Here is a 27,878-nt window from a genome sequence, read left to right as displayed (position 1 = left end):
GGGGTCAGGAAATGTGAGGACTAAGGAAAGCTATGACTATGGCTAGAAGAAGATCATTGGAAAACCTGAAAGAAGTTTGTGTAATGTGTGGGAAATGAAAGCCTGAAATCATTAAAGAGGGCCTTGATAACAAGGCAATAAAGGCAGCTGGCAGAAATCATTCATTATGGGGTTAATTGAACCATTAAAAACCAGCAAATAGTGGTGGTTGGAGGGAGAGACAGGGTCAGGCATTTTTTGGTGTGGAGGTGGTTAAAATAGTGAAATATTTTGCCCCTACTAAAAAACAAAGAAAAGGGATCCAGGAAGAGAAATAGAAAAGATTAGAGGAGAAATGGAGAGGCGTACAAGCAAGACTCAATAGAGGCAGAAACCCAGAAGCATTATTTCTCTCTAAGAGTATAAAGAAGGACATGCAGTTAGAGATTTTCTCATTAAATGAGCAGATGGTTAGCTGAGACAAGATTAACTAGGGAGTTCCTCCTGGAAAAGGTGGTCACCATGTTCTGAATAAAGAAAAAAAATAATACCATAAACTGTAAGTAGCAGCAGAGAGCTGAGGGTATAAAGAAGGAACTATCGTAGACTGAGGAGGGAAGACAGCATCTACAAGTAGTAGCTAACTCAAGCTGTCATTAAGTAGTTTAAATTGATAGTGGGCCAAAGTAACACTTTCCCTGGATACTCCATTTAATCCAGAAGAAAAAAGCAAAGGAGAACCAGTGGTGCTCTCTTTGTTTTTTAATAAGATTTCATTTTTATAAAAGTAACATATGGTAGCACACCATATCACAGAATAGCTTAGAAAAGAAAGTAGTAACTTGGATATGATCCTACCCCACAAAGTTTCTCTCTTGGCAGTTTTAGTATCTTTGTTCTGTAGGTTACCTTGTAATTATGAGAGGAAAATAATACTTGAAGTCCTACTTTTCGAGATGTCAACTGGCATGAAATAGGAAGATTTAGCTTATACTCTTCCTCATCCCAGTGTTTGGTGTTTTATTACTGATTTTCATTCTTTCTTGATCCATCAACTTTCAGCACCGTCTCTTAATGAGGATATTAATACATCTGATTGGAAATACTTATTCCTCATATCCTCTGTTGGCTACACTTGTAATTTTTATATGTCATGGTTGTTAGTTACAGGATGAGTATCCCTTATCCAAACTGCTTGGGACCAGAAGCGTTTCAGGTTTCAGATTTTTCAATATTTGCATTATACTTACTGGTTGATCATCCCAAATCTGAAATTCTCCAATGAGCATTTCCTTTGAGTACCATGTTCCAGAGCTCAAAAAGTATAGGATTTTGTAGCATTTTGGATTTCAGATTTGGGGATTAGGGATACTCAACCTGTATTTACAGTCAGGCTGTAACCAGAAGCAAATCCTCCATGTATGTTCATAGGTTGTTCCTAAAATATTGAAAGCCCAGTGTATGACATTTACATTAGTATGACTCTGTAAACGTTCCCTGTCAGGCCACCAACCTGATATAGGCTAAGAATATATTTCTTTCTCTATGGGTCTAATGAAAACAGTTAATGGTGAACTATTTAGAAAGCAAGCTTTCATTTACTTTTCAGGGCTAGAATCTGTGAGCCATTGCAAAAGAATCTCTGAGCCATGGAAAAAGAATGTTCCTATAGCAAAGCCAAATTGATCCTTTGTTATTCCATCAGTTGCTCAAAAATTATGCCACACCTTAGTTTGCTTTATATTTGCATTATAGCTCTTTAATACAGGTCCCCCCACCCCTGGCATTTATAATTGCCTTTCTTTTTTTTTTTTTCTACAATGTTTGGTTTTATGTCACCACTTACTTCCTAACTCTGTATTTAAACCTTTCACCTGAAACCTTTTTCCTAGAGCCTACTCATCTTTCCTCTCCAAGCTGGACTAGATTTTGTAAGCCCACGGTGCCATCCTAGAATTTCCTTTCATCGCTCATGCTTTTATTCCCTCATTTTTCCAAATGCACCCCCAAGTTAGTGCCTAAAAGAAGCAGTGTTAGAGTTCTTGCATATCTGAAAATTTTTTTCTGCTTCCATTATGGTGGAAAGTTTGAGTAACGATTCTTGGAAGAAAGTCATTGCTTCAGCCAGGCACGGTGGCTCATACCTGTAATTCCAGCACTTCGAGAGGCGGAGGTGGGTGGATTGCTTGAGCCCAGCAGTTGGAGACCAGCCTTGGGCAACATGGTGAGACCCTGTCTCTACAATCAATACAGAAAATTAGCGAGGCATAGTGGTGTGCATCTGTGGTCCCAGCTACTTGGGAAACTGAAGTATGAGGATCACCTGAGCCCGGGAGGTCGAGGCTACAGTGAGCCATGATTGCACCACTGCACTCCAGCCTGGGCAACAGAGCTGAGATGCTGTTTAAAAAAAAAAAAAAGTAATTGCATCCTTGTCTTCTAGTATTCCATGTTACTACTAAGAAGTCAGATGCCACTGACTATCATTTTTATAAGTAATATACCTGCAATTTTTTCACTTTTAGAACTCATTAGGGTTTTTTGTTGTTGTTGTTGTTGTTCCCCGTGCTCCATCCTCCCCTTCCCCGCCCCAGATGACATCTTGCTCTGTCACCCAGACTGGAGTGCAGTGGTGTGATCTTGGCTCACTGCAACCTCCGTCTCCCAAATTTAAGTGATTCTCCTGCCTCAGCCTCCCAAGTAACTGGGATTACAGGTACCCACCACCACATCTGGCTAACTTTTGTATTTTCAGTAGAGGCGGGGTTTCACCTTATTGGCCAGGCTGATCTCGAACTCCTGACCTTGTGATCCATGCGCCTTGACCTCCCAAAGTGCTGGGATTATAGGTGTGAGCCACTGCGCCCAGTCAGGGTTGTGTTTTTATAAACTTAGTGTTCTAAAATTTGTAGTGAAGTGTGTAGTAGGCATCCCTGTTTTCCATTCAATTTTCCATTCAAGATGCTGAATACTTGCTTGATCTGGAGACTGATACCCTTCTTCAGTGCTGGAACTCTTTTATTTTCCCCTATCAACTTTTTTTTTTGGGGGGGGGATGCTTGTGATTTAGATGTTGGAAGTGCTATTTTGATGGTCTTTTTCTAATTCTTTTCTCAGAGTTTTCATTTCCTGTTTTCTGGATGATTCTCTTGACTTTGTTTTGTAACCCTTTTATTTCAACAGTCATATTTTGAGCTCACTTTTGTTCTCTGAAGATTTTTTTTTCATAGTGTCCTTTACCTATTTATGTATGTAATAATTCCATAGTAATGTCTTCTAAGCATATTCATTAGCGGTTAGATTTGTCATTGTGCTCTTCTGTTTTCTGAATTACCAGTGATTACCTTGAGACCAGGTTTTCTGTTTATCTTGGTCTTCTTCATGCTCTGATTCTCCTCATTTACCTGGCAAAGCTTGGTTTTCTGTTGACTTTTAAGAAAGATGCCCTGGGTGAGTGGGGAAGATAGGACTGTTTTGGTTTTTGGGAGTCTCACTCTATTCACCCAGTCTGGAGTGCAGTGGTGTGATCACCGCTCACTGCAGTCTTGACCTCCTGGGCTCAAACAGTCCTCCAACCTCAGACTCCTGAGTAGCTGGAACCACAGTCCTACAGCAGCACACCCAGTTAATTTTTAATTGTTTTTTTTTTTAAGAGACGGAGTCTCGCTTGTTGTCCAGGTTAATCTTGAACTTTTGTTCAAGTAATCCTTCCACCTCTGCCTCCCAAAGTGCTAGAATTACAGGGGTGAGCCACCACACCCAGCCTAGGACTGTTTTCTACTATGTCTCTTTGTTAAGTGAGAATTTTAACTGGGGGTTCTGTGTGGGAAGGAGTGAGTATAGGTGTTAACTGGCAGAATTACTGGTAAGGAGGTTGAGAACCTGCTTGTTAGGCTTTCAAATTCAAGAGGAGAATTCAACTGTAAGGGACCATAGAAACAGCTTTGCCTAGACAGGTGATTCAGTTGCTTTGAAGAAGAGCTGTCGAGATTTTTGCCAGGTAAACGTGGACTGGCTGCCAACACTGAGAGATAGGACTAGTAGAGTTCTTGTAAATACAGTTTCAGTGGATCCCCCTGCTTTCTGCCTTGCTGCTGCTTCTGCTTCTTCCTGTTCCTGCTGCTTCTGAACCCAGAGCCTAGTAAGGACTTTCCTTGCATATAGTGGCTTGCAGCCACCAGGTTTCAGCCTCAACCTACTCTGGTTCTCTGTCAGTTTCTAGAAATGTGTTTAAAATCTCTTATTCATTGATTATGTTAAACCTACAATTATTTTTATGAAAGTTCTTCATGTTATTTTTGTGCTTTTATTTCAGTTGGGTCTGGGGAGGAGTAAGGAAAACAGGAGTTTTCAGTTATTTCTCTGACACTAATAAATGTTATCTGGGATAAAATCAGGGCTGCGATTTCTGATTTAATCACTGGTGAAAGACAAAAGGAAAGGGTAGCCTCAATGAAAATGAAGTGATTCTTAGGAAATCTGGAGGGGTGAGAATGTATCCAAGTTAAAGCCCCTGATCTTAAAGAGAAGGATGTGGAGGGTAGTGGTTGAGAATGTGGGCTGTAAAGGTGGATTATGTGGGTTTACATTCCAGTGTTCCCTTTTACTAGCCTCATAACTACAACAGTTATTGGACCTCTCTGTCTTGGCCCCGCCCGCTCCCACCACCACCAAGTAATATAAAATGACTAATAGACCCAACTGGGCACGGTGGCTCACACCTGTAATCCCAACACTTTAGGAGGTCGAGGCAGGCAGATCACTTGCGGTCAGTGTTTCAAGACCAGCCTGGCCAACTTGGTAAAACCCCATCTCTACTAAAAATACAAAAATTAGAACAGCACGGTGGTGTGTGTCTGTAATTCTAGCTACTTGTGAGGCTGAGGAAGGAGAATCACTTGAACCCATGAGGCAGAGGTTACAGTGAGCCAGGATCATGCCACTGCACTCCAGCTTGGGTAACAGTGAGACTCTGTCTCAAAAAAAAAAAGACACAACCATAAAGTTATTATGAAGGAAGTGAGATAATTTATCTAAAGCACCTCACCTAGCGTGATGCCTGGTAAATGCTCAGTAGATACTAGAGATGTAGACAGATGGTACCTGACAATCTTGAATGAAATGAGACTGAAGAGAAACTTGAGGCTCGAGTGTAGAGGAAAGTGAGAAAGAACTTAGAGATGGAATCCGAAGCTGGTAATAAGCACCTGAGGCCAGTCAGATTGGATAATGCAGATAGGGAAAGGAAGTAGAAGTCAGTGGAGATAGGGAAGGAGGGAGAGCCATAGCAGCCCTTGTTTGAACAGGTGAGGGCTGAGAATGACAGGAAGCTCAGAAAGCCCCTCTGTCCTTCCTTAAGAAAACTGAGAATTAGAATTGGGAATATCAGACTTCCTTTTTTGTTGTTTTGCTTTTTTCTAGCCTGGCCCCACTCCGCTTTTTGATATAGGGTCTTGCTCTGTTGCCCATGCTGGATACAGCAGTACCATCACAGCTCGCTGTAACTTTGACCTCGGCCTCAAGCAATTCTCCCACCTCAGCCTCCCAAGTAGCTTAGGACTATAAGCATGTAGTTGTCTCACTGCAACCCCCGCCTCTTGGGTTCAAGCAATTCTCCTGCCTTAGCCTCTGGAGTAGCTGAGACTACAGGTGCATGCCACCATGCCCGGCTAATTTTTGTATTTTTAGTAGACACAGGGTTTCACCATGTTGGCCAGGCTGGTCTCAAACTCCTGACCTCAGGTGATCCGCTGGCCTCAGCCTCCCAGAGTTGTGGGATTACAGCCATGGCCAGAAGTTTAACTTGTAAATGAATGTTCTAAGCAAATGAAAACAGTATTGCCCATCTCTTTTTTTTTTTTGAGACGCAGTCTTGCTGTGTTGCCCAGGCTGGAGTGCAGTGGTGTGATCTCGGCTCACTGCAACCTCTGCCTCCCAGGTTCAAGTGATTCTCCTGCCTCAACCTCCCGAGTAGCTGGGATTACAGGTGCGTGCCACAATGCCCGGCTAATTTTTTTTTTTATTTTTGTAAGAGACGGGGGTTTCACTGTGTTAGCCAGGATGGTCTCGATTTCCTGACCTCATGATCCGCCCGCCTTGGCCTCCCAAAGTGCTAGGATTACAGGCATGAGCCACCTGCCCAGGCCAGTATTACCTATCTTAAACACAGTTAAAGTAAGTTCTCACTTAACATTGTTAATTGGTTCTTGGAAACTGCTACTTTAATACATACATATATACATATATATGGTTTTTGTTTGTGGTTTTGGTTTTGATAGAGATGGGGTTGCTCGGGCTAGTTTCAAACTCCTGATCTAGGCCTTGGAAGTTAAATATTTCTGTATGTATTGGTGGAAAGTAATTCTTGCAGATTTCACAAGCTTGCCTTTTAAAAACATAAATACTTCTATTTCCTGAGGTCTCTAAGCTTTTATACTTATAACTGAGAACTCCTTTGTAGGGCACATCACAATTTAAGGGCCACAGAGAGTTAATAGTTTCTTGTGATTAAAATCTGGGTAAGAAAGACTGGCTGTTGCATCCAAACCAACAACATGAGGAGATACCTTAGCCAATAAATTCACTGGTTTATGATTAAAAATCAGGCAGTTTAACCTTGGAGGCATTTTTGTCATGGAGGGCTTAATATTGTGATTAGTTATCTGAACAGCCAAGTGCCTCTGTGGGTTCAGTTAACTGGCCTCCCAGTCTGTATGTATAATTATTTCTAGTGCATACACATACTCTGCCATAAAAGCTTACTTGGCCTTATGTGCCCCATCATTCTGAGTTCTCTGTTTCATTACCAGTATCCACACACAGAGTTTCAGAAAGCCATTACCAAATAGCAGAACCACAACTCAGAATTTTAAATAAAAGACACCTCTGTTAGCTCAATAGGACAGGGGAATTAGTTACATGCTATGCATTTCCCACACCCATCCACCCTATCAAAACTTACTAAAACTGTATACATATATAAGCAAGAAAATAGGGCATTTAACTCAGATTGTGTTAATTTTTCTGTTACTTTAGCAAGGGGTAAAGAAAAAGACTATAGCAGACAATCTTTAAAATTTTTACCTTGAATATGGGTCCCAAGGTATATATGTATTTACTTGAAAAATGTACTGGTTGCTGCTGCTTCTTTTCTAGAGGAACTCTCTTCAAAGATAATGTTATTACATTACAGCTTGAATTATATGTCCAAATATGCAGATGGCTTTTAAAAGAAAGCTGTATGCAGGGAGAGAACTCATGTAGTACCATTTTGAATGAGAGGTGTTAGCCGTAGCAGAATTGTTTTCCAGCTTGGCATTAACTGATTAACCCTGTAACTGACAAGATTCAGCTCCACTTTTTCCTTGGCATCCTGTTGATAAACCTATTTCTTTTTTTCTTTTTTTTTGAGACGGAGTCTCACTTTGTCGCCAGTCGCCAGGCTGGAGTGTAGTGGCATGACCTCGGCTCACTGCAACCTCCACCTCCCAGGTTCAAGTGATGCTTCTGCCTCAGCCTCCCAAGTAGCTGGGACTACAAGCGCATCCTACCACGCCAAACTAGTTTTTGTATTTTTAGTAGAGACGGAGTTTCACCGTGTTGGCCAGGATGGTCTCAATCTCTTGACCTCGTGATTTGTCTGCCTTGGCCTCCCAAAGTTTTGGGATTACAGGCGTGAGCCACCACACCCAGCCAATAAACCTATTTCTAGAAGATTAAAATCGTATCTTAAGGTCTTGGTCATCATCCTTCCTAGAATAGCCATTGCAGTAATTAATGCATTGAAAAATAAGTTCATATTGGTGTTGGAGGAAGTAAGGACCAAGAGATGACAAGCGAAAGTCTGTGAGTAATCACTGAAGTGTACCTACAGGTAAGTTTTGACTTCACTGCAAACCTGGAGAAGCATGAGTTCTGACCCTACTGTTGATTACCAACTACAGCTATGTTGTCATGTACTTTCCCATCAGACCTAAGCAGTGTCAGCATTTCTGGGAAAGAATTCAGTAGGCACTCTAGCCACTTCTAAGGATAGCTGCTCTGGAATATAGTTAGGGATTTTTCTTCTTTTAACATAATTTCAGACTTTAGAAGTTATAAGAATATTTCCTAAAATTCTTAGGTACCCCCCCAACCCAGATTTTCCTAATGTTAACGTTTTATCACATTGGCCTTATCCCTTTCCCTCTTTGTGTCTGTCTGTATACATGTATGTATGTGTATTATATCCATATCCCTGATCATTTGAGTAATTTGCAGACATGACACCCTTTTATACCAAAACTTCAGTGTGTAATTCTTAAAATCAGGGAATTATTTTACACAGCTACAGTATAATTGTCAAAATTGCGAACTTAACACTGATATATAGTTGATTTTTAATATGGTGGATCAAATGTGAACATCTTGATAAATAATAATTCTTTTAGTGAAGATGGTTGAATTGAGGTTACATTGTTAGATAGTTGCTTCTCTCATGTTTCAAATACATACTAAAGACAGTTTTCATAATAATGGTTTTTATGCAGAATTTCTTGCTTCTGATTTTTCAGCATCTTATCTGGGTACTCTTTGTCACAATATACCAGAAGAAATCTAACTTTTGGTTCATTTAGCATCATATCACATGAGGTGCTGAAGTTATTTATAAGCTTAAGGATTTGTCTTGAAAGCAGTGAGTCAAAAGACTAAATTTTACCAAGGCAGGCAGATCACATGAGGTCAGGAGTTCGAAACCAGCCTGGCCAACATGGTGAAACCCCATCTCTACTAAAAATACAAAAATTACCCGGGCATGGTGGCAGGCATCTGTAATCCCAGCTACTTGGGAAGCTGAGGCAGGAAAATTGCTTGAACCTGGGAGGCGGAGGTTGCAGTGAGCCGAGATCGTGCCACTGCTCTCCAGCCTGGCAACAGAGTGAGACTCCCTCTCAAAAAAACAAAACTAAACTAAATTTTGGGTGGAAGAAACTAAATGATAGGTCGGGAGAGGAACTGAATTAAGCTGATGCTAAAAATAGTTTAAAAACAAATCAGCTATTTAAATTTAGCATCTACTCAGTTATGCATTCAGGCTGATTTTTTTAAACAGCAAAATACAAATGTTCAAACATTTCCCCCTTACATTAAACCTGGAGCACATCCCACAGGATGACAGTCTCTCACTGCTAGATTACCATCATTAGCAGCTTGTCCTGTTACAGACATCATCTTCCTCCTTTCTTCTTTCTTCTTCCTTCTCATCATCTTCTTCCTCCTTCTTCTCCTCCTTCTCCTCCTCCTCCTTCTCCTCTTTCTCCTCTCCTCTTCCTCCTCCTCCTTCATCTTCATTCTTCATCTTCATATTATTGTCAAGTGCCAGTCGAGTACTGAACATAGCTGATTCTGCCCCCTCCCGGAAAGCTTGCATTATAAATCAGACAGGCAAAACATTTGGAAGATCAGAAACACCCACGAGTAGGGTACTTAGGCTTCATAGGGGTGGGATAATTTACATGGGAATATCTTGACTTTTTGTCTGTTTGTATGTTTTTAATAAAAATTCAGAAAGTTTACTTGAATTAGTGTCTCATTCATCTTTACCCATTTCCCCACCTCACCCCTACACTCAGTGTTTCTCCATAAAGGAAATCTATTTTCAGTCTTTTTCGCAAAGGACCCGAGGCCAGATTAGGTTAACCCCTGGGCAAGTCATCTATACTTAGAGACCAAGGTGTTGGGGTACAACATCATTTGAAGACTTCTGGCCTGTCTCTTCCCTCCAGACCTGTCCAAATATAAGTCAACAGTAGGAGGACGTGGCCACAGTTAAAGGTACTATCCAGCTGCCCAAAAGTTGTATAATTTTATAAGGCAGAATTTAAATACCTCTAGGCTTCATGTAACTACAGAGTAGGCAGGAGACTTACTCTGTATTTTTAGAAAGTTTAACTTTTTTGTTTGTTTCTTTGAGGCAGAATCTTGCTCTGTCCCCCAGCCTGGAATGCAGTGGTATGATCTCAGCTCACTGCAACGTCCGTCTCCTAGGTTCAAGCAGTTCTCCTGCCTCAGCCTCTGGAGTAGCTGGGACTACAGGCATGTGCCATCATGTCCGGCTAATTCTTGTATTTTTAGTAGAAATTGGGTTTCACCATGTTGGCCTGTCTGGTCTCAAACTCCTGACCTCAGGCTATCCACCTGCTGCGGCTTCCCAAAGTGCTGGGATTACAGGCATGAGCCACTGCACCCGACTGGAAGTTTAACATCTAAATGAATGTTCTAAGAAAATGAAAACAGTATTGCCCATCTTAACACAGTTATAGTAAGTCCTCACTTAATGTTGTTGATTGATTCTTGGAAACTGCGACTTTAAGGGAAATGACAGCAGGTCCTTAGATAACATCATTTGGTTATGACGTTATGAGAAAAAATGTTGGCTTTGTTATGTGTTGTTTTCCTTAAAGTCACAGTTTCTAAGAGCCTGTCAGCAACATTGAGAACTAAACTGTATATGAAAATAAATCTGGAGATATATATACTTCATGGACTTCTCAAGTTTCTCTCTTTCAGCAGATGAAAAATCTTGGCTGATTTTGCTTTTCTGATAAATACTGGAAGAGACAGTAGAACTGAAGTTCTGTCTAGTCTTAACACTATAAAAATCTTTGCATTCTCATGGTCATAGACTGACTTGTGGCCAAGGAGCAGATTAAAATTAAGGGACTTGGGCATGTGGACTTTGAGAAGTAGATTTTTCTGTTAGGTTTTTCAGGTTTTCCTTACCTTAGAGTACTACCTTATTCGGTACTCCACTGATGCTATAAATGTAGTATGTTTAAACATCAATGCATTGTAACGTTGGATTTCAAAATGCCCAAGCATGTTACAAAAAGGAAAGGTTATCTATTGAGGATCTTTTGTCAGTTACAATGAGAACTGAAAAATTGATGAGAAAAAAGTAATACAGTTGGACAGGCAGGAGAGGTCTTGCTAATATGGAGAAGCTAAAACAAGGAAATGGTGCTAGGCTACGTATCAGCCACAAAGAATGACTGCTGTTTTGCTAGCCTGACAGGTTCCACTGACCAGACACTTCTTTGAGGAATTGAGCTCCTGGTAATGCCCTTTCAGTAATTAGTGCAGTGGAAATGGCACTTAACAAGCAGGGATGGTGGCTGCAGTTTTTCAGATGAACCCATCCTCATCTGTGCCTTTTTGGTAAAGAGACCTCGCATATGAACTGTAGGAATACTCTCAGGGTGGTTGAGAAGAGGAAGCTTTGACTTCCGTCTGTGGGGCCCATATAAAGCTGAGAAAACATGTTTTGCCTTATCTGATTATTAAAAGCAATAAAATTTCAAATGAAAATGTCTAGGTTTTCTTGTGCTAATGGGGAGAAATTTTTTTTGTATCCTACAAGTAATCAGTAAAGAAACTTTTGTGGATGAAGTCTTTACAAATAACATGCAAGTATGTAAATCCAAGATTAAGCCTAAGATATGACTGGTGGAATGATGTTGTATGTCAGAAAAGAAAATAATGAATAACTTAAGTACTATGACAACAATCCACAGAAATCCAGAGAGTTAGCAGGAGTGGAAAGAAAATCATGTGAGAAGTCTTATAAATCATATTCTAAGAGCAGAGGGCAAGTAGAATTATTCAACAGAGAAATATCCTAGATAAATTGATAATCATATTTGGACAAGAGGATTTTATGAAATAGAGGAGCTTGTTTTCATTCCTTTATTTGCCCCAGGATCTGTCCCCTGCCCTCATCTTGGAGACAACTGGGTCTTTGTATATGCAGAAAGTAGCAGAAACTTGTCTTCGTAATAAGGTACTCTGATGGGAAAGCAGAAGTAGCATGTTTTAAGTGTAGCAACTGTTGGAGACAGGATATATATAGTAGTTAAGAGCAAGGACTCTAGGCCAGGCTACTCTTCACTTACTAGCTCTGTGACTGTGGGCAGTTCACTTAACCAGTGCCTCAGTTTCCTCATCTGTGAAATGCAGGTAGTAGCTACCTCATAGCCTTGTTATAACACCAAAATGAGTTAATATATGTAAGAGCATTTAGAAAGTGCTGATAAAGAATATGTGCTTTGTGTTAGTGGTCATTATTGCAGTTACTAGGAAGCTTAACTTTAAGGAATCTCTTTTGTCATATCCACCTTCCGTGATAAGTGGCCTTAAAAATAAGCTTGTACAAGTGCAGGCCTGGTGGGTCATGCCTATACTCTCAGCTACTCCAGAAGCTGAGGGGAGGATCGCTTGAGCCCAAGAGTTTGAGGCTGCCGTGACCTGTGATCATGCCAACTGCACTCCAGCTCGGGTAACAGAGTAAGACTCAGTCTATTAAAAAAATTTTTTTTTAATGAGTTTGGACACATGGGTTTTATACACACTGTATGATTCCATGTATATATTCACATATGTGACATTCTTGAAATGATAAAATTCTGGAAATGAAGAACAAATTAGTTTGTCCGAGGTTGCCAAGGATCAGTGGGGAAGGGAGGGAAGTAGACATGGCTATAAAGGGGCACTAAGAAGGATCCTTGTGGTGATGGGAATGTTGTGTGTCTTGATGGTGTCCATATCAGTATCTTGGTTGTGATGTTGTTCTAGAGTTCTGTGAGATGTTACCCTTGGGGAAAACTGGATGAAGGGGGCGTGGGATCTCTCTATATTATTTCTTATAACTACATGGGAACCTACCGTTACCTCAAAATTAAACATTTAATAATAAAAAGAAAATGGTCTCGGAAGATTCCTAATAGAGAAAAATTGGCAGTGAAAGCCATGTGTATATCTGAACCGACAGACCAATATTAGGTAAATAAGGCAAATAAACATCACGGAAGGAAAACCGAGCTGACCATTGACATTTTAGTGAGATGTTCATGGGCCCCCAAGAAAAAAGTGGAACCCCGTGGGTTCAGAGGGAGGGAGCAGACAGACGACAGCTTCATTTCCCTGAAAACCCATCAAGCTGGTGTTCTCTGAGGGCCTTTGCTTCCCGTACTGTGAAATGTTCTATTTAATTGACGGTTTTTGGTAAAGAGAAGAAAGTAGATGAGTAGCAACTTAAATACAAATGACGTTCTTTTTTTTTTTAGACAGAGTTTTGCTCTTGTTGCCCAGGCTGGAGTGCAGTGGTGTAATCTCGGGCTCACTGCAACCTCCACCTCCCAGGTTCAAGTGATTCTCCTGCCTCAGCCTCCCAAGTAGCTGGGATTATAGGCATGCACCACCACGCCTGGCTAACTTTGTATTTTTAGTAGAGATGAGGGTCTCCATGTTGGCCAGGCTGGTCTCAAACTCCCGACCTCAGGTGATCTGCCTGCCTCGGCCTCCCAAAGTGCTTTCATTACAGGTGTGAACCACCACTCCTGGCCTACAAATGACATTCTTAAAGGCAGGCCTAAGAGAAAAAGAATATGGGGATGACAGGTGTGAGCTAAAAATCATCTGTCTATATGCCTATAAATATAGTAATTAAATCCAGGAGGTACCTTGTCTGACTTTTCTCTCATCTACTTCTTAAGCACCCCATCCGCCAGAGTTTATCACTTTTACTTTGTGTGTTCATAACACTCCCCTCATACCACTTACTGTGGCCCTAGTTGTATTTGTGTGTGTGTGTATATATATGTGTATATCTTTCCTTCTGGATTGTGGCTCCTTTGAGGGGAGCTCACTACTGTGCTTTGTTTTGAATTGTTAGTTCAAAGCCCAGTGTCTGTTGCACAGTAGGCACTTAAGAAATAATGAATGAGATATTGACTGTTGTCATGGCCCTGGACAGAGTAGATGTTAATCTAGAAGTCTACATAAATTAAACAAATCAAATAAACTGGTAATATTATTGCACTGAATGAAATTGTGGCTATTTTTACAAATGAACATTCCTGGGCTTTTCTTTATGTTTTTTAGTCTGGCAAATTTTTTCCTTAGGTTTAAAATAAGAATTTTAGAGAATTGAGTAATGCAGCTATGAAGAGATGTCTTATAGCAACTACTAACAGTAGTGTGGTGTCAGTCAGGAGGTAAAGGGCCATCAGAAAAAGACAAGGAGACCATTGGAAAGGAGATAATTGGAAGAATGACTTGTGTGGCCTGCTGGGTTCAATTTCAGTCACAGAGAATGCCATCAGACTAAAACAAATCATGATTGAAAGCACTGTTAACAAGCTTATCTCTTAATGTTTGCGTAAGCATCTCCTCCTTGCCAAGGCACACATGAGCCATATTCTGATGTCCAGTATGTGAAAGAGGTGAAGTGGAGGCAGTTGAAGGAACAGCATTCTTCTCCCCAACTGCAAGGCGCAGTAGAAACTGGGTTGATTACACAGTACCTGCCCTTCACCTTCTTTACTTGTGCCAGTCCTCCAGCCATGCCATGTGGGCTTGTCAGGTGCCTAATGGAAGTTTTACATTTCTGGTTCTGAATATGTAACAGAGAAGGTATACAATTAAATATTCCCTTCCTGCCAGGCACAGTGACTCACACGTGTAATCCCAGCACTTTGGGAGGCCGAGGTGGGCAGATTGTTTCAGGCCAGGAGTTTGAGACCAGCCTGGGCAATATGGCAAAACTCTGTCTCTACTAAAAATACAAAAAACTAGCCAGGCATGGTGCCTCATGCCTGTAGTCCCAGCTGCTCAAGAGGCTGAGGCAGGAAGATCACTTGAGCCCAGGAGGTTAAGTCTACAGTGACCCGTGATTGTGCCACTGCACTCTAGCCTGAATGAATAAGTAAATAACCACTTCCTTAAAAGTTACAGGATACCATTGATTGCTTGATTGATTGATGAGAGGAAAGAAAGAATAAATCCAGGTGGTGGTACATTCCACAGGAAAACTGAGAAGGATTGTAAAAAAAAAAAAAAAGTTTATGTTACTTGAATGAATGAACAAATAGTTTGAGGGACATACTGTTCTAAGTTTAAAAGAGATTTCGATGTAAGAGCTAAATTTAACACATGAAACTTGATTGGACATGCCTTTAAAAACAATGAGGGTATTTCACTGTACACTGAATATTAAATATTGTGTGATACTGGGGCATTCTTAATATTCTTAGGTATGATATTTTGGTCATGTAAAGAAATGCCCTTATTATTAGATATCTATGTATTCCAGGATGAAGTATTTTGATGTATGTAGCTTATTTTCAGACGGTTCTGGGAAGAAGAAAGTATAAATATGGAGGGGCGAGTGTATTAGGATTCTTCAGAGGGACAGAACCAATAGGATATATATATGTATAAAAGAGAGTTTATTAGGGAGAATTGGCTCACATGATTACAAGGGGAAGTTCCATGATAAGCCTTCCATACACCGGGGAAGAGAGAAGCCGATAGTGGCTCAGTTCAAGTCTGAAAGCCTCAACACAAGGGAAGCTGACAGTACACCCTTTAGTCTGCAGCCGAACCTGAGTCCCTGGGAAGCCACTGGTGTACCTCCAGAGTCTAGAGGCTGAAGATCCTGGAGTCTGATGTCCAAGGACAGGTGGACAGAAGCAAGCATCTGGCGCAGAAAGAAGAAAGAGGACCAGAAGGCCAGCAAACAGACTTGTCCCACCTTCTTCCTCCTGCTGTGTTCTGGCTGTGCTGGCAGCTGATTGGATGATGCCTACCCACATTGAGGGTGGATCTTCCTCTCCCATTCCACCAACTTAAACATCAGTTTCCTCTGGCAGACACACCCAGACACATCCAGAAACAATACTTTATTAGCCATCTAGGCATCCCTCAGTCCAATCAAGTTGACACCTAGTATTAACTATTAAAGTCAAGTTAAAGGAATGGGATAAAACATTAATTGTTGAATCTGAATGGAGTGTACACAGGCACTTAGTGTATTATTCATTCACCTTTTCTGTGTTTGAAATTTTTAAAATAAAAAGTTGAGTAAAGGCTAAATGCATTTTTCCTACAACTGGCAACAAACCAAGGGTGTTCTCTCTCAACGCTCATATTCAGCATCATACCAGAAGAACTAGCCAGCCCAGGCAAGAAAAAAAAAATAGAAGGCATACAGATTAGAAAGAAGAGTTAGAGGGAAAATCTTGCCCTCGAAAACTGTTGGACTTGCTGCCGTGACATTTTTTTTTTTTTTTTTTGAGACAGAGTCTTGCTCTGTTGCCTAGGCTGGAGTGCAGTGACGGTCTTGGCTCACTGTAACCTCCACCTCCCAGGTTCAAGCAATTCTCCTGCTTCAGCCTGCTGAGTAGCTGGGACTACAGGTGTGTGCCACTACGCCCAGCTAATTTTTTTATTTTTAGTAGAGACGGGCTTTAGTAGAGACGGGCTTTAGTAGAGACGGGCTTTCACCATGTTGATTGGCCAGGATGATCTTGATCTCTTGACTTCGTGATCCACCCACCTCGGCCTCCCAAAGTGCTGGGATTACAGGCTTGAGCCACCACACCCAGCCTGCTATGACTTTCGTTTAAGATTGTTCGATTTGATGGAGAGCTGCTCCCCCATGGCCCATTAGCTTCTCCTGCTTGATCTTTTGATGAATTCATAGTCACTTGTTTCTGGTATCATGATATACCGCCAAAATCAGCTTCCAGGTTCCTGTGCACCAGAAATGGGAAGGGCTGTGAGGAAGTGAAAAACCTAATCTCAGTCTTAAAAACATACCTTTGGGGTTTGTGGGTACGCATCTCCTGAAGGGCATATGATAATTTTATCATGACTCCTGACTTCTGTGTGTTCTGCTGCTCTTTAAGCTGTCTTCCAGTCAAAAATGTCTCCACAGAAGCAGCTTCTACATTGCTATCTGGAGGACCAAAATCTGGTAGATGATAAGAGTTGGCCCCAAGAAGATTTCTGATGCCGTATGTTTTTTGAGCATACTAAGGATAAAGACCTCAAAGCTCAGGTGTACTCCCAAGATGGTCAGCCTTCCTGATCAGCCATTCCAGATCTCCCAATCTTGTGTTCCCAGGAGGAGAGGGAGACTAATGCTTAGGAATTATATACTGCCTGGCAGTTTGTGAACAACTGACTTTTTAAATGTTTATGATCTAGGACATGGTATACTAGGAGCATTTCAAGCTAGATTCATCTCCATATCGAATGAAGATGATGGCATTCTCCACAAAATTTTAATAATCAGCCTCTTGAACCTCATTCTCTGTCCACACAATGGCTTTTCAACAGATGTGTTACTCCACAATTATTTTAGAGTCATTAGGAACATTAAGAAAGGAAGGGAAAATTTCAGTCAAACGAGGTGGGAAAATTTTTTTAATGGGTAGCAAGGTGTTTTTTTTTTTTTTTTTTTTTTTTTGAGACAGAGTCTCGCTCTGTCACCCAGGCTGGAGTGCAGTGGCTGGATCTCAGCTCACTGCAAGCTCCGCCTCCTAGGTTTACGCCATTCTCCTGCCTCAGCCTCCCGAGTAGCTGGGCCTACAGGCGCCCGCCACCTCGCCCAGCTAGTTTTTTGTATTTTTTAGTAGAGACGGGGGTTTCACCGTGTTAGCCAGGATGGTCTCGATCTCCTGACCTCGTGATCCGCCCGTTTCGGCCTCCCAAAGTGCTGGGATTACAGGCTTGAGCCACCACGCCCAGCGGTGTTTTCTCTCTTAAGGTCTTTCGTGACACACACAGTAGAATGTTGGGAGAAGATGAATCTAATCCCAGCATATACCCTGAAAGCAAAGCATGAGGGGAGACACAGAAAGTACCTGTAAAACAAGTTTTTTTCAAGCCTCTTTTATCAGTTTTTCCAGTGAGAGTGTGGTATTTTTTGTGGACAAAGGTTTTACCAGCTTAAAGCTCCTTTTGAGTGGTCGAAGGATAAACAGCAGTGATGTGTGAGGGTTTGTTAATTATTGCTCTTACTGATGTTTGCACAGGCTGTTGGGATCATAAATGTCAATCTGTCAAGAGACTGATAGGTTCTAAAAAAACTGATTGAGTACCTCAAAAGCTGTCATAGAGCCTGAGATTAAACAGATATGTCTTTCATAGAAGTAAGGCAAGGTGTAGGTGAAGGGAATAGCAGAAGGCTTTCTTCTCTTTGTTGCCACATTGCTTCTCCCACTCTCCTATTCTGTATTGTGAGTGTTGGCTTGTACAGAGGCCTAAGAGCCTGCCTGCCTGAGATGTCAGGAAGCCACAGCCGTGGTTAGTGCACGGGGTGTGTGCAGGCTGCCAGCTGCAGGGTGACAGGAGATTAAGAGAGATTGAAATTCAGCTTTGACAGGCCTGACACAATTTATTTGGAAATTTTCAGGAGAGAACATGAGTAATAAAGACAAGAACTGTGACAGTAAGGAACAAATGTGAATTTCTGCCAGAGACAAAACAGAATTTTAAAAGAAGTGGCTGTTTGTTGTCTCCAGTTAAGCTTTCCAGTTAAACTGTGTTCCTAATTGAAAGTCTTACCACTACTTTCTGAGATTGGCTAGGAAAGTACAATTAGAAGAATTCCTCTCTTCAGAAGATTCCATATATTTAAAATCACTGTACAGCCAGCCTACCATATCCATGAGTTCCACATCTGTGGATTCAACCAACCATAGACTGAAAATATTTGGGAAAAAATGGATGATTGTGTCATACTGAACATGTAGATTTGTCATTATTCCCTAAATAACACAGTGTAACAACTATTTACATAGTGTTTATATTGTATTAGGGATTATAAGTAATCTAGAGAAGATTAAAGTACAGTTGACCCTTGAACAACATGGGTTTAAATTGTGCAGGTGGGTCCACTATGCGCAGATCTCCTTCTGCCTCTGCCATCCCAGAAACTGCAAGACCAGCCCCCCACTCCTCCTTCGTCTCCTCCTCCTCAGCTACTCAGCGTGAAGACCACAAGGATGAAGACTTTAATGATCCACTTTCACTTAAGAGAAACTGTGTTTTCTCTTCCATATGGTTTTCTTAATATTTTTTCTTCCTGTAGCTTACTTTATTGTAAGAATACAATATGTAATACATAAAACATGCAAAATATGTGTTAATTGTCTGTGTATTATCAGTGAGACTTCTGGTCAGCAGGAGGCTATTACTAGCTAAGTTTTGAGAGAGGCAGAAGTTATATGAAAATTTTCAACTGTAACGGGGGGTCAGCACCCCAAACCCCATGTTGTTCAAGGGTCAGCTGTATACAGGAGGATTATGTAGCTTATATGCAAATACTATGCCATTTTATATAAGCTTCTTGAGCATTTGTGGAATTTGGTATCCTTGGGGAGTCCTGGAACCAATGTCCCTTGGATACCGAGAGACAGACTGTGCAGTACTTGTCTCTGTCGAAAATTAAGCAGCAGTTACTTTCACACCAAGAAAACTAAATAAACAAAATCCTTCTTAAGATTTTCCTTCCTTATTTAATCACATTATGATTCTTGATCAGACTTTACTTTGACTAGTTCTGATGTGATATCTTTCTCATTCTATTAAACATTGGCAGAGAAGGCAGGGGTCTGGTGACTACCAAGAAGTGTGAACACGGAATGGGGGAGTGGCTGCTCTCCATGGGTATATCCACACTAGATTATGTTCTCAAGAAGAAGCATACTGGAAAAAAAGAATGTGCTTTGTTGGCCGTTTATGAAGGACCTTAATTAGAAGTCACTGTTAACTCCTGGGGTGGGAATGGTTTCCAGCTTGGCACAGGAGTTCCTCCTGCTGCTAATGAGCATACTCCTTGCAAGGACTTGCTTCTTCTGACAGTTAAAGCTGCATGTAAGAGTTATTTCTCTTCACCTCTCTCTCCACATTTAACCGTTACTGCCCAAGTTCAGAGTATGCAAGTAGACTGTTAGGTGTTTTCAGGAAATTGGCAGTGCTTCAGGGTAACAAGCAATGATACTTGTGAGCAAAAGTAAATCATTAAAGTTTAATTTATTCAAATATGGGCAGTAGATGGTTCCTTTAACGTCAGCCATGTTTGGATCTTTTTTTTTTTTTTCCTAGTAGTCTTTTTCTAATTGACCTAAAACATAAATAAATAGTTGAATTATTTAATTCATTATCATGTCATTAGAACCCCTGCCCTGGACATCTGTTTCTCTTATTTAAGCAACTCGCCCCATGGCACAAAGGTTTCGTTAACTAATTAGCAGAGGAAATGTAAATTTCTTATGCAAGGAGGATGATTCTATAGATTACTATTTATTTCATTAGCTTCTCATTAAAAGTTGACTTGTGAGAAAATGCCAGAGAATGGTTTGCTTCTCCAAGAAATTACACAGACATAGTCACCCTGTTGGACAATAGCATGTGGAGGATAGTGAGCAGTTTGGGAAGCTTATTTACCCTCGTTCTTTGTGGGAGGGAGCATTAGAGAGCATCTAACAGATCTTCATCTAGGGAAGAGTAAGTGGGGATGTTCCAGAGCTTCAAAGGTGTGGATCTCTTACTAGCTGGAATAGTTCCTTGATTCTAAAACATAGCACATTCTGTTAGACATTTTTTCTGCGTTGGTTTAGAATCATCTAGGACTGCTTCCTGGGGCCCAGACTTTTCTGTATACATGGATGCCTTTGGTCATAGACTTGTACAGATGCTTGGGCATTGATTGTCAGAGGACTGACTAGGGCTTAATGGTGTTCTTTTAGGATGACCAGTATATCATACCAGAAGCTGTGGCAGCATCAGAAACCTCCTTTAGGATTCATTGTTCAAGAATATTCCATGCCTACTGCTTACCAGAACAAATAACTCAGTGGTCTTTTTATTAATGTGGAATAGATCAAGGAAAATCTCAGCATGGGACCACGTAGACATTTCTTAGTGTTGCTGTTGAATGCCCATTGATCAGATAAGGTGGGGAATTAAGAGAAAAAGAGGTGAAAACTGCACAGGCCTCCTAACTTTGCAGGGCAGGGGTTGGGGGGACCCATCAAAGTGGGTTGTTTGGTGATGACTAATGATTATGATTATGTAAATATGAATTCTATTTCTCAGCCATAGGACTCATACATTAAAAAAAAAATTTCTTCACATGTCTAACTCCCTTACTTATTTGGACATAGTTAGCTTATGGATAACATTGCCACACTCAAATTCTTTTTGTCTTTTCTTTATTTTTTCTCCCAGTTTCATTGACACAGTGAAATTAAATTGTCTTCTCCTTGCAGCAAAGGTTTGTTTTAGAAATGGAGGTGGGTGCTTTGCAAATGGACAGCGTGTTTGACAGTTTGGGATAGATTCATGTAGAAAGAGCTCTAAATGTGAACTCTTCATTTTCAGACACAGAGGTGTGAAAGGAAGGGGCTCAGGGTCTGAGCAGTTCTCTGTTAGATTAGAGGTGTGCTGGCATTGTGCCAGGGCTCTCCAGATTTTAATCATATTAGTAATGAAAAGGCCGCAGCTGCCTCCCCATCTCGTGCTGACACCTGCCTCCCAATGGGAGTAACTTCCTGTAAGGATGCTTTGAATTTAGGACTTTGTCTCAGAAAAAAACATTTTTTGTTATAGTTTTTACTCTAGAATTTTCTCGTTACAAAGAAAAAGGTCTAAATAGGATTCTTAATACAAATAGAGCCATTGCTGGTTTGTGTAAAAGGACATCCCCAGAGAGCAGTGTGGCTCATACAAGGTGAATTTCTTTCAGCTGACTGCTTTGTAATGATTTACATTTAAATTGTTGCTTGTTGCTCTTGTAGAAGAAGGGAGAGAGCCTGCCCTATCTGCGGCCACCTTAGTCACCACATTGACTGGGCCTAGGCCTAGACAGCTTTGCTCAGCAGAGCTGGGAAATAGGCTGAACTTACTTTCGGTTGTTTTCATCAGAGGTCTCATTTAGTTGGTTTGTATTGGGGCAAAATGTCATGTAGGACTGGAAGAATTAAATGAGATGAAAAATGAAGTCTGTAGTTGCTAAGAATGGTGCAGGGCCTCCATATGCCAGTACAGCACAGCAGGGCTCGGGGACTATGAGCAAACTACCAGCATCACCATCAGGGTCCACTGAACAATCTTGGGTGAAGTGCAGCATCTTCCTCACACACAGGGAGGCTAGGGAAGGGCATACAGACAGCCTTCACTAAAATACATCCTACAGGCTGTGGCTTCTCACTAGAAGAACATTTAAGTAGAACTTTAAGTAGAACATTAGGACTGCCTAGGAGATAAATTCATTCATTCAAGAAATATTTATTGAGCATAGGCATGGAGGGAACATCAGTGAACAAAGCAGGTGAAATTTCCTGCCCTCTTGGAGTTTATTTTCTTTTAGGGCATAATGTTAAAGATAAGTGCTGTGGAGGAATAAAAGACAGGGAAACAGAGGAGGGGAAGTGCTAAGAATGGGGATTCAATGATCTAGAAGTGATGATCAGGAAGGAAGCCTTCAGTGAAAATGTGACTTTGCAAAATAAAATTTAAAAGAAAATGTGACATTGGAGCAAATATATAAAAGAGATATAAAAAATGGCATATGCAGGGCCTTCATATGCCATTACAGTTCAGCAGGGCTGGGGGACTGGGAGCAAACCACCATCGGGGGCGTGGGTGATAAAAGAGATAAGATCCCATGTAGATCTGGGTGAAGATTGCTTCAAATAGAGGGACAGAATGTACAAAGTCCCACAGGTAGGGGACAATAAGGAGGCTAGTGCAGATAATCAAAGGAAGGAAAGCAGCAGGAGCTGAGCGCGGGGCAAGTCATGCAGGATATTTGACAGTCTAAGTATCTGGACTTTTACTCTGACAAGAGGAGCTATTAGAGGGTTTTGAGCAGGGAAATAACATGATTCTAACTTGATTTTTAACAGAGTCACTTGTCTGCTATATGGAGAATAGACTATAGAGAAAAGGGGGTGAGCAGAGAGACCAGTGAAGAGGCTCTTGTAGTAGGCTTGATGAGTTGGTAATGGCTTAGACCAAGGTGGGAGTGACAGAGGGGTGAGAAGGTGTAGCATCTGGATTATTTTGAGGAAGACTGTTTAGGAGACTCCCTTCTAGAGGTAATTTAGCACAAACAACTTTGGAACTTGGTAGGAGGTACATCGTGGGTATGCAGGCAGCTATTTCAGGAGTACAGAGCCCCAAAGAGCTGCCCAGTTTGTTGAAGGCAAGAGTCATTTACAGCCTTGCCTGTGATAAGAACTTTATTGCATCTTAATTACTTTTTTGAGGTTATATAAGACACAGTTGTCACAGAGTACACCCCCCTCCACCTGCCATTTTTGCTCCATCTCAAGGTGGGGTGCCCAGTGCTGCTGCTGTACCACACCATAGTGGAGGTAATAGGGCAGCTTGCATGTGCACCAGCAGAGGTGCCCCTTCATTCATTCTGAATCAAATTGAACTACTTGTCAGTATTAGAGCCTGACTTTTGTGTCTTTAAGAGTAGAAACATGAGTAATTTTACTATAAAAGATTACAGATCACTCATCAAACACTGGCTTTGGGAATGGAATTGTGAAAGCATAGTGATACAGAGATAACATTAGACATAGTCCCATCTTTAAAGAATTACAGTCTACTTGAGGACAAGCAAATACCCAAGAAAAGATACCTAACCAATACAGGCAGCATCTAGGTCCCAGCAAGGGGATACAAAGACAGGACCCCATTTCTAGCTGGAATGGTCTCTTCATAGAATCTCAGCTTTTCTTAAAAAACAACAACATAGAACTGGTTTTTGTTGAGCCACCCGCACTCTCCTCTCCAGCTCAGGCCTAGCTGGTTAGAAGTCGGCACTAAAGGTACGTTCTTGTCATGGTTTGTGCAATATAAACCAAGCAAGTCAGAACTGGCTTTCATGGGTCTGATTCCTTCCTGGACAAGGGCAGTAGCCCAGTCAGGAGAATGCCTGGAAATACATTAATCAGCTGTGCTTGCCAGGCCAAGCACTAATCCTGATCCCCGAATATGTTGTTTTGGTCAGATTCACACTCTGAGAATGAGGCTTCACCAGTAAAACGGCCACGACTACTGGAGAATACGGAACGGTCCGAGGAAACCAGTCGATCTAAACAGAAGAGTCGACGTCGGTGCTTCCAGTGCCAAACCAAACTGGAGCTGGTGCAGCAGGAATTGGGATCGTGTCGCTGTGGTAAGCATCTCCCCCAGTGGCATGAATGGAGACTATATCCTTAACACCTTGGCCCAGCTTTGGGAATTAAGTGGCTGAAGTCTTTTGTTCTTCTGAGTACTGTAAGTTTGCTACAGTAGTGCCTGCGATGTAAGTTTGGGGCTTGAGAAATCAGGAGTACGGGATGTTTGCCTCTAAACACCCTTTATTCTCACGCATGCAAAAAAGACAAAAACATCCCCCTGTTCTTATGCATATCTCCTTAGAGCTACATCTCACTGCTTAGTGCTTTCAGCTTCCCCCCACCACTTACTACTCTGGTTTCTTCTCACAACTTCAGAAGTTTACCAAACAAAATTCTGGAGTATGTACCATAAAATTCAGATAGTAAGTTAATTTTGAATGAACTTCTTACTATTTATGGAAAACTTTTTTCTCCATCTCCCTGTTAAATTAAGCTTTGATTAGAAAGTTTCCTTTGAACCTTAGTTCATCTAGTCAGTTAACACCTTGAAATTGCCTTTTTTTTTTTTTTTTTCTGGGCTGAATTCATCCTTCTGCCTCTGCCTCACCAAGTGCTGGGATTACAGGCATGAGCCACCATATACCCAGTCGGAAATAGCTTTACAGTCACCTTTCCTTCCGTATTCTGCCTTTTAGAATTGCTGCCAGGGATGCCTACCTGCAGTGGAACAAAACTTAAGTCAGCCTTTTCTCTCTTCATGATCACATGTATCATGACACGTAGGAATTAAATTGTGTAGCGGCATTATTTTAGGCTGATTTAGTTTCCTGTACTTTTGTTTATTCCCTGGTTTTAAAACATAATGTTATAAAATTGTTTGAGGACCAGTTCAGCTGTCATCAGGCTGACTGTGAGACCTGACTGTAGCCTCTGAGAATCCTGTTTCTTTCTTTCTGAGAAGTCAACTTTAGAAGCCCCCTTTCACTTCTGGGACAGCCGAAGATATCCTACAAGTACTATTGCTGACAGTCAGGACTAAATAGTTCACTCAGCAGTTATAAAGTAATAGTCACTGGAAGTTTACTATCTCCTGAAGCGGCAGCCTTTGCTGCAACGGTTCCTCAATTATCTGCCCTATTGGAAATGGGAAGGAAGAGAGAGGATATTAGCTTTTCATAGAAACTAAGTCGAAACTCCTGTTCCTGTTATGACCAGATATCTGTTTGTTACACATTCTGGTGTATGTGTTACTCCACAAGATTAGAAGTGCATATTCAGCTGCAGAAACCGGAACCAGCATGGGGAGTCTTAAATGTTACCAGATAAGGTTTTTAGGGCATTTTGGTTATAGTGCTAAGCATTTTTGGGAAACCGTAAAGAAGGTTAGGATAGGTGGTGGGAACAGAGGCTGACAGCAGTTTTCAGACTTCCGTGTGTACATGCATGCAGCATGGCCCAGGTAAGTTCAGAACCTTATTATTAGGCTATTTCGATCAACCCTGCCAGACAATTTTAAATTCTTGGTGACATAAGGCAGGGACACTGTGGTTGGCTGAGGAAACTCTGGGCTCTGCTGGCTAACCAGCTTCACTCCACACTGAAAAGGCTGCTTCATCTTTTGTGATCTGCAGTTTCTTGCTTTGGTCTTCATGTGAACTCTCAGGGAATTTGAGCAGTTCAGTCTGTTACCAGTGTTGTGAGCCTACCTGGTCATTTTAGCTGTTGCTTTTGTAACACAGGCCTTTGGTTGTCCCTCAGTTAGAATTGTGGGACGTTCCTGAACCATCTGTTCTTGTTTCTTCCTTGAAAGTAACTAAATCCTGGGTATTACACAGGATTTGCCATAGCGGATCAAGCAGTTGGTCTATCAAGTATGCTGTCTTGCCCCCGGCAGTGGCTAATGCTGCTTCTCCTTATCAGGCAAACAGGAGATTGCACAATTTAGCACTGAGATATAAAGATGTTGTAACCAGGTCTCCCAGTTTACCCTTCAGCTTTGACACAAGCTACCTAATCTCCTAAGGTCTTAGCATCCACCTGGAAAAAAAAAAAAAAACGGTAATACACGTTAGATGACTTCACATTCACCCAAGTAAAGCCCACATGTCTAATCTCTGGTAAATATAGATTACTCTGCCATATTCTTAACCTTTGTGGGCAGGAGGCTGAATTGCTAAATGTGTATTGGGTTTGTTGCAATATGCATCCTTTTTAAATGTTCTGACATGTAGTTTCTGGGCTTGTACCCAATTCCGAGAGTCTGCTTATAGGGGGATTTGACTTTTTCTGTTGGAGAAGAAAGCCCTGAGCTTTCTGAAGTCTCAACAAGATGTAACTTTCCTAGAGACAGCTGGGCATTCAATTTGACCCACTGAGAGTATTACACTTACGTGCCCAGAAAAATTACTGAGTCAACTGCCACCCTTCAAAAGATAAGGACAACAATGGGAACATGCCGTTAAAAAAGTCTGGGACTGTCTTTGACAAAGAGCTCTTGTGTTCCTCCTGCCTGCTTGGATCTCTCTAGGAAAGGGTGAGTTGTACAGGTATTTCCTTGAGGATGCATGGATGTTGGAGAGATGTTTAACTGCCCTGAAAGGTTTTAGTAGGGGGATAACACAGTAATTTACTACTGAAAGTGAAGACTCAGGAAGGTAGTTTGAACTCAAACAGAACACTTCTTCACTGCAGAAAATCTTTTTATATATATATATTTGCAATCTTTTCTTCCATTTGCCTTCCATTCTGTACAGGTTATTAACTGCTGACAAGAAATTCACATCTCATAAATAATGCTTAAGAGCCATTGCTATATAAATTGAATGTGTTATGAATTGTGATGGGCCTTTTTGTAGCATTCGATGCCTAGAGCAGGAAGAACAGAGGATGTCATTTTCATTAATTTCTAATGAGGTGCCAATTAAAGGCAGGGAAGACCTCCAAAGGGAACAGTGGCCAAGTTCCCCTGAATCCTCTGCCCCAGGGCTGTCATCCAAACACTGCCAGTGAAGCCTTCTCTAAGAATTCCATTAAATTACAGTCTCATCGAGAGCACACAGAGACACATTCGGCTTCCCTTTGATCTTCAAAAGAGCAATTTGTAAGGCGAGTTCTGAGCCTTCTTACATAGGGAACAGCTAGAGGTGATAGGAATTGTTAATTGCCAAGACACTCCATGGGCTTTCAATAAGGAGGAATTTTGAAGAGGAATTCTCCTATGCTTCACTGTGACTAGATAACCTTTAAATCAACAATACCAAAGTAACATCCTTTTCCTGTGAAATCTTTCAGGTGCCAATTAGAAAAGGCATGTGGTTGCGAGGTTGGGATGATATCCTGCATCTTAGAGCATCTTCAGTAGTTTAACCTCTCAAGATAGAAAACAAGTGCCTGAAAATGGATCTATTTGTTTGATTTTCTACCCAGTAGGCAAATTGATCTGCTCATTCTCATTGCAGGAGTCTTGTCTCCTGAATTGCCACCTAGAGGGTGTTCTTCTGAAATCTGGCCATCTTCATCAAATCTGGGTCACAGCCACAAGAATGCCGTCTTCTCTGAGCAGATCTTGCATGATACACGTAGCTTGGCTTCCTTTTTGGGGGGGTGGGGGGTAACAGAGTCGCCCAGGCTGGAGTGCAGTGGCGCGATCTCAGCTCACTGCAACCACTGCCTCCCAGGTTCAAGCAATTCTCCTGCTTCAGCCTCCCGAGTAGCTGGGACTACAGGTGCACGCTACCACGCCTGGCTAATTTTTGATATTTTAGTAGAGATGGGGTTTCACCGTGTTGCCCAGGCTGGTCTTGAACTCCTGAGCTCAGGCAATCCACCTGCCTCAGCCTCCCAAAGTGTTAGGATTATAGGCATGAGCCACCACCCCTGGCCTTCTTGGCTTCTTAATCACTGTGCAATGCTTGCTAGAACTGCAGAACTAATTTT

The 27,878-nt window shown here is 41.5% G+C and overlaps 1 protein-coding gene across 5 annotated transcripts in view; it reads left to right on the top strand.

Annotated features, from left to right (window-relative positions):
- Nucleotides 1–27,878, top strand: part of ZFAND3 (zinc finger AN1-type containing 3) — a 336,930-nt gene that overhangs the window by 276,431 nt on the left and 32,621 nt on the right. For 4 of the 5 annotated variants that reach the window (XM_023212706.1, XM_023212704.1, XM_023212705.1 and 1 more), the window contains one exon: nt 23,831–23,998. The exons of the other annotated variant lie outside the window; for it this stretch is intronic. In XM_023212706.1, coding sequence (XP_023068474.1) covers nt 23,831–23,998 — 168 coding nt within the window. The remainder of the gene's footprint in view (nt 1–23,830; nt 23,999–27,878) is intronic. 5 annotated transcript variants of the gene reach the window in all.

Source organism: Piliocolobus tephrosceles, chromosome 5 (genome assembly GCF_002776525.5).
Source record: "Piliocolobus tephrosceles isolate RC106 chromosome 5, ASM277652v3, whole genome shotgun sequence".
Taxonomy (NCBI): domain Eukaryota; kingdom Metazoa; phylum Chordata; class Mammalia; order Primates; family Cercopithecidae; genus Piliocolobus; species Piliocolobus tephrosceles.
This window is presented reverse-complemented; position numbering and strand designations above follow the sequence as displayed.